The 18270-nt window shown below is 36.3% G+C and overlaps 2 protein-coding genes across 2 annotated transcripts in view; one reads left to right on the top strand and one right to left on the bottom strand.

Annotated features, from left to right (window-relative positions):
• Positions 1-14767, top strand: part of LOC109827621 (pre-mRNA-processing protein 40C) — a 38493-nt gene extending 23726 nt beyond the window's left edge. The window contains exons 11-17 of the mRNA XM_020394638.1: positions 390-530; positions 688-794; positions 913-1036; positions 12374-12517; positions 12638-12784; positions 13574-13696; positions 14201-14767. Of these exons, the coding sequence (XP_020250227.1) occupies positions 390-530; positions 688-794; positions 913-1036; positions 12374-12517; positions 12638-12784; positions 13574-13696; positions 14201-14512 (1098 nt within the window). The 3' untranslated portion in view covers positions 14513-14767. The remainder of the gene's footprint in view (positions 1-389; positions 531-687; positions 795-912; positions 1037-12373; positions 12518-12637; positions 12785-13573; positions 13697-14200) is intronic.
• Positions 14768-16005: 1238 nt separating this feature from the next.
• Positions 16006-18270, bottom strand: part of LOC109827626 (protein DETOXIFICATION 21-like) — a 60652-nt gene continuing 58387 nt past the window's right edge. The window contains exons 6-9 of the mRNA XM_020394641.1: positions 17130-17368; positions 16857-16975; positions 16522-16608; positions 16006-16222 (exon numbers count right to left, since the gene is read on the bottom strand). Coding sequence (XP_020250230.1) covers positions 16142-16222; positions 16522-16608; positions 16857-16975; positions 17130-17368 — 526 coding nt within the window. The 3' untranslated portion in view covers positions 16006-16141. The remainder of the gene's footprint in view (positions 16223-16521; positions 16609-16856; positions 16976-17129; positions 17369-18270) is intronic.

Below are 18270 nucleotides of genomic sequence, written 5' to 3'. Positions count from 1 at the left end.
ATAATAGTAGAAGTACAACTACTTTCAAGTATGCCAATTGGGCTTCTTTTCTTCCAGATCACATTTTTTTGGCCATCTATTGCCACTTATCATTTACTTTTTTTCTTGAGTTTTGGCATTATTAACTGTCAAAGCATATAGTTTTCCTTCACAAGCATTCTGGCTAATGGTTATTTTTTCATTCCTTCAGATCATGATTTTCAGGTTTATGTACTATAAATTTTTTTTGTTACCTTTTTCTAAGTTTTAAGTGTATTTAACTTAACAGCTGCCTAAAACCTACAATTTCTTAATGCCTTCTATTTTTATCTTCTGTGTTAATTAGTTTCCGAGTGTTATGATCTTAGACGTGCCAAGTATTGCAAATTTTCTAATACCAAGTTCTGCAGGCTGTTCCTAGTCATTCAGCTCGGAGATCTATATTTGAGCACTTTGTTCGGACACGTGCAGAAGAAGAGCGCAAAGAAAAAAGAGCAGCTCAGAAGGCCGCAATTGATGGTTTTAAACAATTGCTAGAAGAAGTGTCAGAGGTTAAGTGCTAGTTTTGTTTTTGTGCGTTGGTTGTTTGCATCTTACAGTATTGAGATATCTTCCAGAATATATGACTCAAGTGTTCTTTCTGTAAATTTTATATAACAATTTTGTAATTGAATTAAACCTTCAAAACTGACTAGCTAATTTGAACAGGATATAGATCATAAAACGGACTACCAGACATTTAAAAAGAAATGGGGCACGGACCCAAGGTTCGAGGCGCTAGATCGGAAGGAACGGATGCTTCTTTTGAATGAAAAGTATGTTGAGCTTCATTTTTCGCACTGATCTTCATGAACTGCAACTGGGAGACGCTCAACTTGTAAACATTTACTTATATTATTGCACAGAGCAAATAAATTTATTGTTCATTTGTAGGGTGCTTCCTCTAAAGAAAGCTGCTGACGAGAAAAATCTAGCTGCACGAACTGCTGCATTTAAAAGCTTTAAATCGATGCTTAGGGAAAATAAAGATATTACTATAGGTAGCCGCTGGTCCAAAGTGAGTACCCATTTTATTTTGTTCTGTTGTTCATATCATTGTGTTGATAAATGTTACATACTATTTCACTTGTTGGTAATCAAAATGTTTTTTGTCAATAGTTTGATATTCTACTAGCTTTGTGCTAGTATATTTTCTTCCAGTTAAAATTTTCTTTGTTAACACAGTTTTGCTAGCTACATCGAGCATATATGCCTACATGTCCACGAGATGAGGTAGCTCAACGACACATGACACTTGAAAAGTATATATAATAGAATTACCATGTCCTATGTGTGTCTGACGTATACTTGATACCCTTGTTACAAGTAAGTTTACTAGACAGATTGCTAATTTCTGGATCAATTTTCACCATCTGTAGTTAGACAATGAACTATCAGAATCAACTATTGTTACTTAAGATTAATTACTTAATGACTCAAACTTGCATATCTTTACGGATTTTTTTAATCCTATCTTAACACTACTAGTGTTCTTTGACCCACAAGTTGTAGTCATTCCTTAAGTTCACTTATTCCTAATTTGTCAAATACTGAAACTGGTCCTCATTGTAGCTTCTCGCTTCTCATTGTAGCTTGTTTCCAGACTGCTGCGTACCTGCTCTTCTCATTGTATCTTCATCCACTGTGTCTTTCTATACATCTCCCTGAAACTTTCTCATTTCTTGTTGTTAGTGTATTTCTGTACTTTTTGTTGTCCGATCATCCAGTTCTATATGCAAACTGGTCATTAGCCATATACTACATCCCTGGCAGACTTGGTCCCAGAAAGCATCAGATAAGTGTTCCTGTTGAATGTTCCAAACTTTATCACCCATGTTTCTCAGCTTCTATGTGATATTTACTGATTTATCTTAGCATCCTTGGATGTCTGTGTTCTAACTCTTACTCTGAGCTGTAACATTTCTCCAAATTTAGACAGTATGTAACATTTGATAATTTCTTCCGGATCTCCTCTTAGGATTTATAGATACTCTCAGGTTTTTCATGTTACTTTTGCTTTACGTCATTGTTCGGCATAAGCTTCTTTCAGCATAAGCTTCTCTATGCTTTGCATTGCTCTAGGCCTTTCTTTATGCAATGATATTCTAAATTAAAGTCAAATGAAGAAAATGATTCATGTAATTGATCTACACATCGGAAGAAAAGTTTGACGTTTATGCTGGTGTAACATGTATGCCAAGCTTGAAATAGGACTCTATAGCATATCTCTTGGGGTTGCTTCAAACATCTACCTACCGATGTTACTCAGACATGAGAGTGGATGTCAAGTCTGAATCTCCTGGGGTGTCTTGCACCAAGAACTTCTAAAAAAGTGGGAATGAGGACACCGGTATATGTATGTGTGTGTAGCGTCTTTGGTGATAACTAATTCCCAGGACTTCGTAGCCTACCTCTGTAGGTCATCTTAGACTTCTACTAGAAATCACCAGGTCAGTGTTAATCAATCAGACATGAGCACGAATGTCAAGCATCTGAATGTCCTGAAGTGGACACAACAACTTTGGATCTGGAGAACACACAGCACTAGTATGGCATGAGTGTGTTTGAGGAGATATCTGGTGAAAGCTACTTCTCTACATTGAAACCATGAGTGCTCCACAATGTGTTATCTTTTGGTAACCAGAACCTTCCATCTTGATCTATACATTCAAAACACTCTTGGAATTAAAGATTTGAAGCTTTGAAAAATATTACGTCATGCATTATATTTTCCTCTGTGGTTGAAATAATGTCTTTTTTGACGTGAAGGATGTTATGGAAACACTCGGTTCATAAATTACTTTGCATGAGTCAAATGAGATGATAGGAGCGAGGCATTAACGGGACGGCCCGTTATGAGTTACTCATAGAGTTCTCACTATGGAGTTCATTTGAGAACACGCACCAACACAGACACGCGCAACTACGCACTCATGCACATAGAGGTATATATGAGAGTGAGGAGGGCAAGATTAGAGCTAGGTGTGGGTGTGGGTTGGTTTGAACCGCAGGCTAAACCAACCCAGGTTGCCTTGGGTCGCGGCCCGGCCCGGTCGGGACCAATTAGGACTGACCTAACCTAGCTTTAAAGCCGGGCCATGGGCCGTGTTGGGTCTAGGTTTAGTCTCGGAAAAGAAAACCCGGACCAGAAAAGTCTGGCCCATTATTGAACTGGCCCGTGTCCAACATGGGCTGACCTAGGTTTTTTTAGAACTATTTATTTACATTTGCATTGTAACTGGCCCGTGTCCAACATGGGCTGACCTGGGTTTTTTAAAACTCTTTATTTACATTTGCATTGTTCATCGCATGGGTGAATTTACATTTGCATGTTCATTTCTTATGCGATATATTCATGGATGTAGAGCCAAATACACTTGTGTTCATTAATTAGGAACATGCATGTTTTATTTCACATATAACTATATATTTTCACTTTATTAGAGTATTAGCATATACTTGTATGTAGAAGTTCTAAGTTTCCAATCAACAATGGCGTGCATAGGCATTGAAGAACTAGCACATAATAACCATAAATTATCATAGCATAAGTAGGAAGTAAGAACTGTTTGCATGCTGCAAATGATGCCATCCATTTTTTTTATTTATTTGAATTTTTACTTTCATTTTACATATATTAAGTTTAATGTCAAAGTTTCTAAAGAGTTAAAAATAGTAAAAAATATAAATTAAGTATAATTTTATAAATATACGAATATATTATAAATAGAAAAGGGAAAAAATTGATAAAAAATAATGTGGGGTGACCCACGACCCTAACCCGCTCCATTGCAGGCTGTGGGCTGGGCTGATCTGGCCCGAGACCTGGGGACCCAACTCATCGAGAGCCGCGCACACCCCCAGGTAGAGATAAAATGTATATAAAATCAATCAAAACTTAAAATTTAAATTTCAAAGGTTGAAATCCGTACCATTCACATCAACTATCTATAATGAAATTTTAAAGGATTTAGGATTTCAACATAGTCTACCCATGTATATGTTGTAAAAATTAACATTACAGAAGCTTTATATAGTTGCTTAAAATTTTGCCCTTTACACATGATTAAAAACACATCGAAGTCATTGGGATGAATTGGTGCGGGAGCGCGAGTGTATGTATGCGGGTGTGTTATTTTTCTCTTGCTTAAAGTACCTATCTCATGATGTTAAGATACTTAAACCAAAAAACATTACATGAAATTCGATGAATGAGAGAGCAATACGACTTTTTTTACACTACTTTTTCTGTGGATCATATCATCATAATGTATCTATTCTTTCTGATACTTGGACATTATGATTGAGATGGATAAACACCACCTTAGACTAAATGACAGATAAAGGTGTTAGTCGACCAATTAGGATACGACGAATCACCATTTTAGGGACCCTTCCTTAGAGATACAAATAAACACTCAACACTCAATGGAGTCCACCAATGAAATGTAGAGCAAACAAAAAGCACAAGGCTTAACTATTATCAAACTCAACACATACTGATTTCCATTAGACCTCCAAGATATATTTAGGCTTGAAACATCCCTTCAAGCATGAGACTTGTAGAATTCAAGAAGATAATTAAATGACATAGAAATACCAAAAGACTCATTGACTAACTAGTTGCCTTATTAAACTTAAAAGCTTCACGCAGTCCAGCTTTGACCATGTCTCAGTATTTCCCCAGTGACTTTTCAACACAGATTTTCAAATCAACCAATACGTTACTGAAACTAGACTTAAATATCTATGCATCACTTAAAATGGTATGTATTTTGGACTTCTTTAGAGAAAGTTATGGCCAGATCAATCAAGGCCACGCACACAGGCCTAAGAATCTGAATTAGCAATTTGAACCCGTACCCGACAATGTTACCTGGGTGCTTCTAATTAGAAGTCATACCCATACCCGACACATGCCTGTATCCATACCAAACTTCGTGAACACTTCATGCATATTCATATGTTTGTTCATGTGTATACTAGGGGGCATAGGAGTCCAATGTTGTGTCATGCTCAAAGGCTATGTTACCCGGTACCCATATCCAACATATACCTGTATCCATACCCAAATGTCTTGGATGCTTACTAGTTCTTGAATATATGCATATGTTTATTCATGCGTATATTCAATTATATAATGTATGATTTAATTTAAAACACTGCTCGCACACTTCTTGGAAGTATATTCTAGAGTTCACATCTAGTTCTTATACGTTGTTCTTATGTAAATGAAAAACAATATTGACCTTACATAAATTATTAATTTTAATACTTATCAATGTACATAACATACATATGTATAGTCGTATTCCTGTACCCTACCTTTCACACATTTGCCATGTTGTGTAACCATACCCGTACTGGTCCCCATGCAGCTTAGCCCGAGTTATGGCATAGAAAGTTTCGCGAAATAGTGTCCCAGTCGCATTGCTCTAAGCTCAATTCACCTGCTGAATTATATGTTATTGTGTACTGCTGCTGTTGCTTCCAGTTTAACTAGAGTAGTATCTTTTTACTAATATTATATCACTTTAGATGTCTAACAGTCAGGAAGAGTATAATATGATTATATGGAAACAAAAATTTATTTTAGTATGCTACAGGTAAACTCAAAAGCCTCAAATTATGTTGGTGAACTTAAATAGATATATTATATATCATAAATGTGTTATTTAAAATGAATGCCACCAGAAGGCACTCGTACTGTAATCTGCCAAAACAAGAACTGCTTAGATAAATAAGCTGGTAGCGGACCTTAAAAAAAATTTCTTTCAGGCCTAGGATATTTCTATTTAAATAACTTTAATATTAATTCAGTGAAAAGTATAACCCAATAATGTGGGCGAAGGACTCTGATTTTGTTGGGGACTCAATGAGGGTTCTTATTATCCATGAGCTAACCAAGAAGGAAGAAACAATATGTGTAAAAGATATAAACCAGGTATGGTCTAATCTGATTAGGGGAATAAATTGTGTATTCACAATACCATATGGTGCATATGTTCCTGCATGGCAGACGGCATCAAGAATGATAGTCTTAGATGCCAGCATTTTGCGATGAAGGTTTGACATTTTTTACTTAAAACTAAATATCTTGCCCCCTCATTAGTCTCACGATCAAACTACTATAACTTTTTTTATTGGAGTTCTTGTTCTTCACATTAATCACTTTTTGAGACTCGATTAGCTGCATTTGTTCGTCAACAAATTTGAGCAAGGCATTCTAATGCCATCCATTTGTAGCATTTAGCATAAACAAACATTTCATGAGGTGGGAGTGTTTTTGTTTCAGTTTTGAAACTATTTGCTGTTGCCTTTAAAAAAAAAAAGAAACTATTTGCTGTTCAGAATTTTGAAAACATAAATAAAAAAGAATGCAAGTTCAAGGTCATCACTTGTTCTGCTTACAAAATTGTGTCCACAATTTGAAATTAAGTCAGGATGGACCACAAGGACCACCTAGAATTTTGAAACTTACAGAGTTAGACAAAACGAGAAGATGTTGACGTCTATTTTAGACAATTTATTAAAGAAGATAAATTCTAAGTTCAAGAATTTCATTGATGTACAAGGTATAAGGTATTACCTATAATCTAACTACTATAGTTATAACAAGAAGCAAAGACCAGGGAAAATGGAAAATGGTAAAAAAACTTTTGGCGGTCTTCATGGTGCACGTTAGCAGGTGAATCCTCTGCTAACGTACACCCCCGCCGAGATTTCGATGGTTAGGAAGAAGAAGAGCAGTAGTAAACAGATCCTTAGCATTGGATTGAGAGCGACGAATCCTTGCTTGCAATCCAAAGAGATCAGTTCTTATGCAAAATTTGCTGGAAATGGTGAAGTTCTTGAATCTGAAGATATGGGATCAACTGGTCCTAAGGGGGAAAGAAAGAAGAAATCAATGGAAGAGATCCTCAGAGATACAAATCCAAAAGATCAGACAACTCCTCAATCGATTGGATGCAAATCTCATAATCTCTGTAAGTATTCTTCCTCTCCTGATGATCTGAGTAGATCCAGTAGATCTTCTTGGGCTGACGATGAAGTTATTGAGATTGACTCAATTGATCAGCATCATATCTCAAATTCTAATGAATTGAATCCTATGCAATTGACTCCTGCTTTGGATTTTACTGTTACATCAAATCCTGATGGAAAATTAGCTGAAAAGGTTACTTGTGGTGATTCTGATTTCCCTCCTCTTTCAAATGCTAAACCTGCTACTGAAATGGTGAACCTTGAGAAAAAAAGTTGGACTGGTTTGTTTGCCGATAATAGGAAAACTGGAAATGGCATGGTCTTGGATTTCATTCCCCCTGAGTCAAACAATTCAGTAATCTTTGAGAAGGAAGAATGGCAAGAAGGTGAATCCATGTGGAAATTTTTACTTATTGGACAGGGGGAATGAAATCCATGGAGTCTTTTGTTAAGAAATCATTGAAGTAATTGAAAATGGCCCTTGGTCTTCATTGGCAAATCCTGAGGTTTTCCTTCTTAAATCAGGGTTATACTTGTTTAAATTTAACAATAAAGAAGAAATCAGTGAAGTAATTGAAAATGGCCATTGGTTCTTTGGGTCAAGACCACTCCTTCTAAAACATTGGTCAAATGAAGAAGAAATAGAGATGAATCTTGATAATATCTATCCTATGTGGATACAATTGCCAAGCTTAAGACTCAATTTGTGGAATGCCAAATGCATAAGCAAAATAGCAAGTGTCATTGGAAAACCAGTGACTACAGACAAACTCACTGCTAATAGGCAAAGACTAGCCTATGCAAGAATACCAGTTGAGGTAAAAATGCCTTCAAAGCTTCCTGAGCACATAACTATACAAGGGCCAAATGGGAAATTGATTGATCAAATTGTTCATTATGAGTTCAAGCCTAGATGGTGTGATTATTGCAAACAAGTTAGACATGATACTAGTTATTGCAAATGACACCCCCGAGCTCAAAAGAAGTGGATCCCTAAGCAACCTAATGCAACTCAGGCTTCAGCTCCTGTTCCTCCTGGAGATACAGAACAAGATCTTACTTCTGGAATTAATGCAGAAAATGTCATTCAAATGAAGCTTCCTCGGGTACCTGTACTTGCTCAGCAGGTTCATCCAGCTAGAAAACAAGTGGAAGTGGGAACTGGATGCTCTAGCAATTCTGTGCATGTTGTGCATATGGAGGTTAATGCCAACAGGAAAAAATCACCTAATACTCATGCTCAACAAGTTCACTCTGCTGGAAACCAAGCAGAACTAAAAAATGGGAATTCTGGTAATTCTGTGCATGTTTCTGATGCCAACAACAAAAATGACTCTCCCACTGGAAACCCTTGGATGCTTATACAAAGAAGTAAAAGCAAAACCCCTATTAATTCTTTTACCCCTTTGACTAGCATGATGGATGAACTGGATCCATTTACAATGGATAGAGGGGAGACAATCTGATGAATCTATCTTTTTTGGAATATAAGGGGACTAAACAAATCCCCTAAGCAGCATCTAGTTAAGCAGCATATAAATCAGTATCATCTTCCCTTTGTGGCTCTTATTGAGATAAAAATCAAAGAATCCAACCTGTTGGTTATTTCTAAGAAAATTGTTGCAGGTTGGAAAAGTGCTTCAAATGCAACAAGCAATGTCAAAGCTAGAATACTGATACTATGGGATCCTAATATTTTGAACATTCAAAATATGATAATCAATCCTCAGCATATAACATGTTCTGTCAAGTCAATTGATGATAGAGTTGATTGCATAATCTCAGCTATATATGGTTATAATCAGAAAATAGAAGGGGATTATGGACTGAGCTCCTTCACATAAAGCAATCTGTGGGGAATATACCTTGGATGCTCTGTGGTGATTTTAACACCATGATTAATGATGAGGAGAAAATTGGGGGAGTCAAGCTCACTGATGCAGATACAAAAGACTTCAATACTTTTATTGATGATTGTCAACTCTTACATCTCAAAACTGTGGGGAATTTTTTTACCTGGACAAATAAACAAGATCGTAATACTAGGGTCTGGTGCAGATTAGACAGGACCTTTGTAAATGAAGCATGGTTACAGAGATACAACACTAGTCATGTTGAGTATATGCCTCCAAGCTTATCTGATCATTACCCAGCTCTAGTATCAATCTATGATGAGGGTAGGCAAGGCAAGAAAACTTTCAGGTTCTTCAAAATGTGGACTAATCATAGCAACTTCCCGCCTGCTGTGTCTTCTGTTTGGCAAAAACAAGTGAAAGGATACAACATGTTTTCAGTCTACTTCAAGCTCAAAAGTCTGAGGGAGGTTTTGAAAGATCTCAATAAAAAACACTTTGGAAATATAAGTGAGCAGGTACATAGAGCAAAAAATGCACTAGAGGAAATTCAGGAGAAGCTTCATGTGGATCCTTTCAATCATACTCTCATTAGCCAAGAAAAAGAGTGCCTATCAGTATACAATAAGCTCTTGAATTGTGAGATCTCTTTTTTTCAGTAAAAAGCTAGAATCCAATGGTGTGTCAAAGGGGATAGAAACACCAGCTATTTTCACTCAATTATCAAGGCTAGCATACATCATAACAGGGTCCTGGTCCTGAAAAATAGTTTGGGAGAAAGAATCACTGAAGGAGAGGAAATTGCTAACGAAATAATCTCTTATTACAAAAACCTCATGGGCACAACTATTCAAACATTAGATCCAAGCATTGATATCATCCAAAATGGTCCCTGTCTAGAATCAAATCATATCAGGTATCTATCTTTACCTATATCAAATGAAGAAATTAAAAGTGCAATGTTCTCCATACCAGACAATAAGTCTCCAGGTCCTGATGGATATGGAGCTTCTTTCTTCAAATCTTCTTGGAATGTGATTAGAGGTGAAGTTACTCAAACAATTCAAGATTTCTTCAGAAATGGGAAGTTATTGGGGGCTATCAACTCTACATCTATCACCCTTATACCTAAGGTGCACTGCCCAAGCACTCCTGCAGATTTCCGGCCAATCTCATGCTGCAACTGTCTATATAAAGTGATATAAAAAATTCTTGCTAATAGAATTCAATCAGTGATGGGATATCTTATAAGTGATGCTCAAAGTGCTTTTGTCAAAGGTAGAAATATAGCTAACAACATCCTCTTAGCTCATGAGTTGGTGAAAAACTATGGTCGAAAATACATCTCACCAAGGGTTATGATAAATATAGACATAAAAAAAGCCTTTGATACCATTAGCTGGAAGTTCATTGAAGCTATGCTAAAGGGGCTGGGTTTTTTCCCAGAATTATGATAGAAAGGATCATGACTTGTATATCTTCCTCTAAATATTCTATCTCTCTCAATGGCTCACTCCATGGCTATTTCAAAGGAGAAAGAGGCCTTAGGCAAGGAGATCCTCTCTCTCCCTATTTTTTCATCTTGGGCATGGAATACCTCTCAAGGAATCTGGATTTACTGAAACAGGACAGAGAATTTAGTTTCCATCCAAAGTGTGGAAAACTTAAAATCACACATTTGATCTTTGCAGATGATCTCTTACTGTTTTGCAAAGGCAATCTAAAATCAATTCAGAAGATTTATCAATGCATCACACATTTCAGTGGGGTTTCTGGTCTTGATGCGAACCCAAGCAAAAGTGCTGTATTCTAGGGGGGGGGGTTCCTGAACCTGTTAAGGAAGCTATCAAAAACCACTTGAATTTCTCTGAAGGATATTTCCCTATCAGATACCTTGGAGTTCCATTAGTAAGCAAGAGGCTTTCATTACAGGATTGTAATCCCCTCTTCACTAAGATATCCAATCAATTTCAGAAATGCCTGAGTATCAGAAATCTGTCATATGCAGGAAGAACTCAGATTATCAAAAGCATTATCCTTGGCATTCAAATTTATTGGACCTCATGCTATATACTACCAATCAAAGTGTTGCAAAAAGTGGATGAATTATGCAGAGATTTTCTATGGGGTAAAAAAGACCAAATCCGCAAGATTTCATTGGTTTCATGGAGTAAAACATGCACAGGTATGATATATGGAGGCCTAGGAATCTTTTCTTCAATAATTTGGAACTATGCTTCAGCAATGAAGATACCATGGGATATACACTCAAATAAAGAGTGTTTGTGGATAAAATGGATTCATGGGACATGTCTAAAGCACATGGATATTTGGCAAGTGAAAATAAAAAATAGTGATTCTTGGATGTGGAAGCAACTCCTAAAAACCAGAAACAAAGCATTACAACAATGTGGAGGAGTAGAAAACCTGCTGGAGCTAATTAGGTCATGCTGCTGTAACAATAACAAAATCAAGATACCAAACCTGTATCAAGCAATATCCAAATTATCCTCTGCTGTTGATAAAGTGCCATGGTGCAAAACAATCAATCTGGGGGGGATTTAATCATCCTAAGCACTCATTCATTTCCTGGTTGGCAGTCCATGACAGGCTCTTTAACTCAGGACAAGCTGCTTAGAAGAGGAGTTATTCAAGCTAATCAATGCATATTATGCTCTGGTGCTGAAGCAGAAAGCAGGAATCACCTGTATTTTGACTGCATCTACACAAAAGAAGTCTGGAACAACATTATGGACTGGTTGCAATTTAAATGGAAGAGCTGTGATTGGAATCTCCTTCTAAATTGGTACAACTCTAGCTTACGAGGGAAGGATTTTAAGCATAGAGTAAAGAGGATGGCATTATCTACCTCTATATATAATATCTGGCTGGAACACAATGGAAGAATCTTCAAACAAAAATGTAAGGGGACTGAACAACTTACCAAAGCAATCAAGGTGGACATGATGACTATTGTTCTTAATAGCAATATACCAACAGAAGATGAGAGATGGCTACTTTCCCTTTAGCTGAATATAGTTTTGTAGGGAGCTGTAGATTACTCAGATTCTGAGTTTTTTGATGTACATAAAATCTCCATACGGTCAAATGAATAAAAAAAATTTCATTTACCAAAAAAAGAAGCAAAGACCAATGAAGGTTCCCCTTAAATAGAAACCTGAGTAATAATTGTATTTTGCACTTTATTCCTCTTTCTATTTCTTTTTTTCCCTAGCAAATTAGAAGGTATCTATCTTTGAGGAATCATTTTCCTAAGTGTAGGCAATGGGCCTAAATTCTCTTCAAATTCTGAGAGGTTAGAGCCTTGAAAGAACTTTCAGATTATTCGGCAGCATCACATTTTATAGTTCATATAGCTCGTGTTGTAGTTTTTTCCGCTACTGTGGGTCACTTTTTTAGTTTAACAGGCGTCTGAGAGGTTATTATCATATTAGTTTCCATATCTGATGTTTGTGTTTACTATTTAAATATACATATGATTCCTGATTTTATTCCAGGTGAAAGATGGCTTGAAAAGCGATCCCAGGTACAAGAGTGTGAAGCATGAAGAAAGGGAAATCTTGTTTAATGAGTATTTATCTGAACTGAAAGCTGCTGAAGATGAAGCAGAACGAACTGCAAAGACCAAAAGGGATGAACATGTAAGAATCTTAAAATACTTTTGAAAGTAGTAATAGTTGTTGCTTATTGATTCGTGAAGTGTACATTTGTCTGGATATGTTATTACTGCACTTATGCTTATGATCTGTATTATCTTTTAGGATAAATTAAAGGAAAGGGAGAGGGAAATGCGAAAAAGAAAAGAACGGGAAGAACAAGAAATGGAGAGAATTAGGGTGAAAGTTCGCAGAAAGGAAGCAATATCTTCGTATCAAGCCCTGCTTGTGGAAACAATCAAAGATCCAAAGGTTGGTTATGGAAATTGGCGCGATGATGCTGTTGAATTTGGAAACTGTTGCCATTTTATTTTCTGGTCCCCTTTACCACATTTAACAGACCTTTCTTTTCTACTTAATATTTTGCATGTTTGCCGCATATTCCTTGACCATTTTAGTCAGCTGTGGCCTTGAATGTTTATAGCTAGCTTCTTCTAGCTTGAAACATAGTGAAGAAAATGCTGCCGTAGTTCATACTTGTTCTGATAGTTATCTTCAACTAGAGGGTAAAATTCACAAAACACCCTTGAATAATCTCGGGGGTTTCAAAACTCCCATGAACTTTTAAAATGCAGAAAAATTCCATGAACTGTTGCAAATTATTGCTCATAACATTAACGTCTTGGACAGAAGGGTTAAAACACTCTTTTTATATATTAACCCGGAAAGTTCGTGAGGTAATATAAAATAATGTGTGTAAAAGCAATATAGTCCAAAACATGTCACATGGATAAAAACATACAACATACATGATAGTCTGGTGAAAAAACTTCATGTTTCTTCCTAATAAAAAGGTTTATGGTATTTTGTGCAAGACATCCCAAGTTCATAGTAGTTTTGTGAAATTGGTGTTAAATAATTGGGTTATCTGACATGTAAACAAGAGCATTGTGCATCATAAAATATGAAATGAATCATCTGCTTGTGGTTTTTATAAGCTGCGTTAGGATATTTCCTGCGGAGTTCATTGATGCTGATTTCTGTTACCTTCTGTAATTTTGCTGTTTTCACTGCCTCCACTAAAATCATGTTCCTTGTTAGGCATCTTGGACGGAGTCTAAACCAAAACTAGAGAAAGATCCTCAGGGCCGCGCTGCAAATCCTGATCTAAGTGAGGCCGATATGGAAAAGTTATTTCGTGATCATGTTAAGGACTTGCTCGAGGTAACATACTGCACTGGTAGTGCTAATTGAATGCTCTTGCTCACCACGGAGTCACACAATTAAGTTGCATATAGATCATTAGTTTCGACGTGTTAATATGCAAGTGAGCTAGATGTGGTCTAGTAAGTTGATTAAGCGTGAAATATTTGCAATCCAAAGGTACTTAGGAAGCTAATTCGTATTGATTTTATTTTTATGATAGAAAATTATTGGGCCGTTGATAATGTCAATAGTGTTGTAGAAATTGTTATTATGATCATCATAGATGTTATTTTAATGAGCACATTTTTAATTAGGGTAAAGTGCAGTCAAACCCCTTCATCTATACCTTCAGTAACAATCAAGGGAGAGGGCATGGGTGTTACTTGTAATTTATCTATGTAAAGATGACAATAAGGGCTTTTTTTTTTTAACCAATGACATTGAGATTGTATATTGATTTAATGTAGAGGATTTTGCAGTCATATTACTATGCACTAAATAGTCTGAACAATTAATGTGCAGCGTTGTGCGCGTGAGTACCGTTTTTTGCTTGCTGAAGTTATAACTATGGAAGCTGCGGCTAAAGTGAGTGATGATGGGAAGAATGTCCTTAATTCTTGGACAGAAGCCAAACGCCTTCTGAAGCCAGACGCTAGGTACTCCAAGATGCCTAGAAAAGAAAGGGAGTCTCTCTGGATCAGATACTCTGATGACATGATCAGGAAGCATAAACCAGCAGCTGATCCCAAAGATAAATCAGATAGAGGAGGTAAAGATAAATCATCAGCTGATATCTCCAGAAAGTCACCAAGGAGATCACATGGCCGGAGGTAACTAACAGTGGAGAGAGCCCTTGCGTTCGAACTGTATTAGCTTCCCCCTAGCACCATTTTGCGTTGAAAGATTAGCGGGTAGTTCCGTTAGCTTCACTGATTTGTTTTTAAATCAACCAAATGAGGGATAATGGAAGATGTCATGGTGTAGATTGCAAAATGTATTTCATGGCCTCGTCATTGCTTTTGGTGGCTGGTGATAATCTTTAATTTCAGATGTTTTATGCTGCATTCTTATTTTAGTCAAGTGATTCTATTAGAAGTTGTTCTGCTTATGCTAAAAACCTGATGGCTACTGAATTCTTCTAAGGTTTACTAATTTATATTGACTACAGGATTTTACGAATAACTAGGCTCGGAGTTCTATTTACGGACAATGGATACAAATTAGCTAAATTACCATCACGAGTGCACAAACAAGTAAGGGAGGGAAATGGTTTTGTACAATGGATACAAATTAGCTAAATTACCATCACGAGTGCACAAACAAGTAAGGGAGGGAAATGGTTTTGTTCGAGAGCATCTTTATGCGTAACATACCATCACGAGTGCACAAACAAGTAAGGGAGGGAAATGGTTTTGTTCGAGAGCATCTTTATGCGTAACATACTCAGGGATCACAGAGGCACTGTGCAGGTTTCTCGGTGCATTGATTCCTTGATTTTCTCATCTAAAGCCTCGTTTTTCATGAATTTTAAGGCAAATTTTGGGGACCAAGCCTGTAGTTTTCCTTCAACTCCGGTGCAAGCGTATGCTCTTGTTTGATCACTACTCCAAAGGGATAACTATAAGTAGATAGGAGTTAAATGACTCGTGATACCTTCCTTAAGAAGAAAAAAAAGAAAAAGAAAAGGATATATAAAAAAAAAAAACCTAATAGCGCCTGAATACCTTACTTTCACTTTGGTTTGCAGTAATATACCCTCACTTGCTTTGTTCTAGCATTTATATATCTAAAGTTATATAATATTGGCAAATTAGTATCTTATATTACGTAGACGTGAAAATTTTCACTTGAAATTTTCCTTATGATATTCACATGCTAATTTATTCGAAGCGTGAATATTTAGGTGAAATTTTTTACTTTTGCATAACTGAGTGTGTTATAGTTCCATTTTGAAACGACTTAGAGGATGTATAATCGTTGCGAAGGAGTGAGATAAGTGAGTGAAATTGTAAGGTATTTAAGTGCTATTTAGCCTGACCAAAAAACCATAAACCCATATAAACCCCTGCTCCTTTCCTCTCTCAGTAGCCCCCCCAACAATTGTTTAATTTAAAAAAAAAAAAAATCTGTTCGTTGAGTTGATAATGACCAACTGCTATCCTCAATTGTTAATGTGTTTATTCAAGTGACTAACGACCTATATGCGATTTCTATAATGACCAACTGCTTGAAAAACTTGGAATTTTAGTGTATGCACACATCCACAGCGAGGGTCAAAGATCAAACAACGAAAACGACGAGATATGTATGAAGCTCGAAGGAATAGATAAGACCAAGAAACAAACATAATGCATTTTTATTGAAATCTATTTCACAATGTATCACCTAAAATATGCATTAATTCTCATAAGAGAAAGTGTTCATACTTCTCTTTTTCTAAAGAAATTTCTTCTGATTAGTTGATCATGCAGTTCCTCTTCCGCCACAAGCCACATTGGATTTTGGTAGCAGCCACTTATTGACGCGCTCCTGAGCGATAGTTACCTGCGCATTCAGGTGAAAGTTCGGGAGGTGTCACTTACTGAATATCAAAACAAAATTATCATGCTATTTTAGGACAAATTTTTAAAACCAACATGTTTGCCAAAAAATTCCCCAAAAAAGACCCGTTTTAAACTTAATTTCAAAAACCGACCCAGTTGGACTGAAACTGGGTCGGATTTTGAAAAAAAAGTTCCCAAACTTTACGGGAGTTGAAATCCCGTGAAGTTTTGTTACATAAATATTGGAGGTGTTGACCATAGAACAAGAATTCGAAAGGAAGAATTTAAAGTAGTAATTACCTGCTTGTCCCAATTTGTTCTCCAAGTTATGCAGACAAGAACAAGCGTCTGAACTAACGTTCCCAGTATCATTCCTATCCAGATTCCCTGCAGTGGGGATTGAAAGAATTATTATAGTTTCATAATCCAGCTGCTGAGTTCTATACAAGTTCTCTACTTGAGAGGAAAAATCAAACCATTTCGCCAATAATTAAATTATAGTCCAAAATTCATCCATTTTAATCCTAGCTTTCTTAGACGCATAATCGTCCGTTTTATTTATTATACCCACAATTAATTCTGAAATATTGTCATTCTCTGGATCATATTAATTAGTTGCGCATGTCGTATCTCACATTGACTTGATAACCAATCAAATATCCGAGCACAATTCCTAGGGGTATCCCGATCAAGTAGTAACACGTAACATTCACATAGGCTACCACACTTTGCCACCCTGCGCCCACAGCGACCCCTGCGCATGAAAACCGCATGAAAATCCATAATTTTTCAAGAAGTAAATGGCCTAAGTATCATGTTTCTTCTGAATAATTTCAAAGGCATATATGGTTATGCGACTGCATAGTATTATGATCATTTTTGGAGCTTGTGGATATATATATACTAACCAGATAGCACTGGCTGAACGCTATTCAGTAGAATGGAGAAAGCCAACAGAGGAGAGAGGACAGCAACTTCGCGTGCCACTTCTCCGTCCTCTGTGAATACATAAGCAAGACTCCCGCGAAATAATAGAAACAAAACGAAGAGAACAGATCCAATGGAAAGTGATTCGCCGACCACCACAACAATAGAGAATTTTGCAGCTTTTGCACTGCCACCGCCTAGCTCATTTGCCACTCGAACACTGTAATTTCGTTAACGAAATATATAATGGACCAATCAGATTTCCCAGTCCAGCAAAACTTAGTTAAATAGAGAGGAATAGCTTACTGTGGATATTTCATTCAAATAGCAAAAAGCTAGTATGAGTCAGTTAATACTTAGGAATGTCACAGTTTATGTTATTGATATTGACTATCTATTTTCAGGAGTTGAAGAAGATTCAGGCCACAGATAAGTCAATATACAACAATCTTAGGCATGTGTAATTTTAGTTTGATATCACACATATCTTGTTGATCTTTGAGGAGAAATAGATAAAATACAAAATATATATCACAGTAGTCTTGCCAATTAGTGATCCATGAAATGAATTATACAATATAATTTATTTTAATTATATATAATATCATAAATTAAGTTCGTTGCAATGGTGAATATCATTTAATCTAATATAAAAGGTGTACATCATTTAGTTATTGGATAACAGTTTTGTCGCAGTGTGTGTAATTCTGTGTGTGCACGTACGCATGGCTGTGTTTGTATACGTGTTGTGGATTTGTAAGTTGACTCATGATTCTCTCTCTCTCTCTCAATCACTAGATATTACTGTTGTTGGATCTTTCCTAATCAATGGATATTATTAATTAATTTATACTCTCCAACTATGAGATATGTTTTCCTCTACATAATGATAAAGCTACGGACCTGGTAAGATACAGACACTTACCAGGTATTTACATACATACACCATGTAGATATCGAATACTATATATCGAGATTATATTATACTGTAATGTAACTATAGATGCACTCCTCAATAATTGTCTTTGACATAACAAGAACTTATTTCTTCTTCAAAATTCTGTTTCCTTTTATCTACTTTTTACATTTGTATGCATGTATGTGCATGCGCATATGGGTGCA

Source organism: Asparagus officinalis, unplaced genomic scaffold (genome assembly GCF_001876935.1).
Source record: "Asparagus officinalis unplaced genomic scaffold, Aspof.V1 AsparagusV1_Un326, whole genome shotgun sequence".
Classification (NCBI taxonomy): domain Eukaryota; kingdom Viridiplantae; phylum Streptophyta; class Magnoliopsida; order Asparagales; family Asparagaceae; genus Asparagus; species Asparagus officinalis.
Note: the sequence above shows the minus strand (reverse complement) of the source record. Positions and strands in the feature narration are given on the sequence as shown.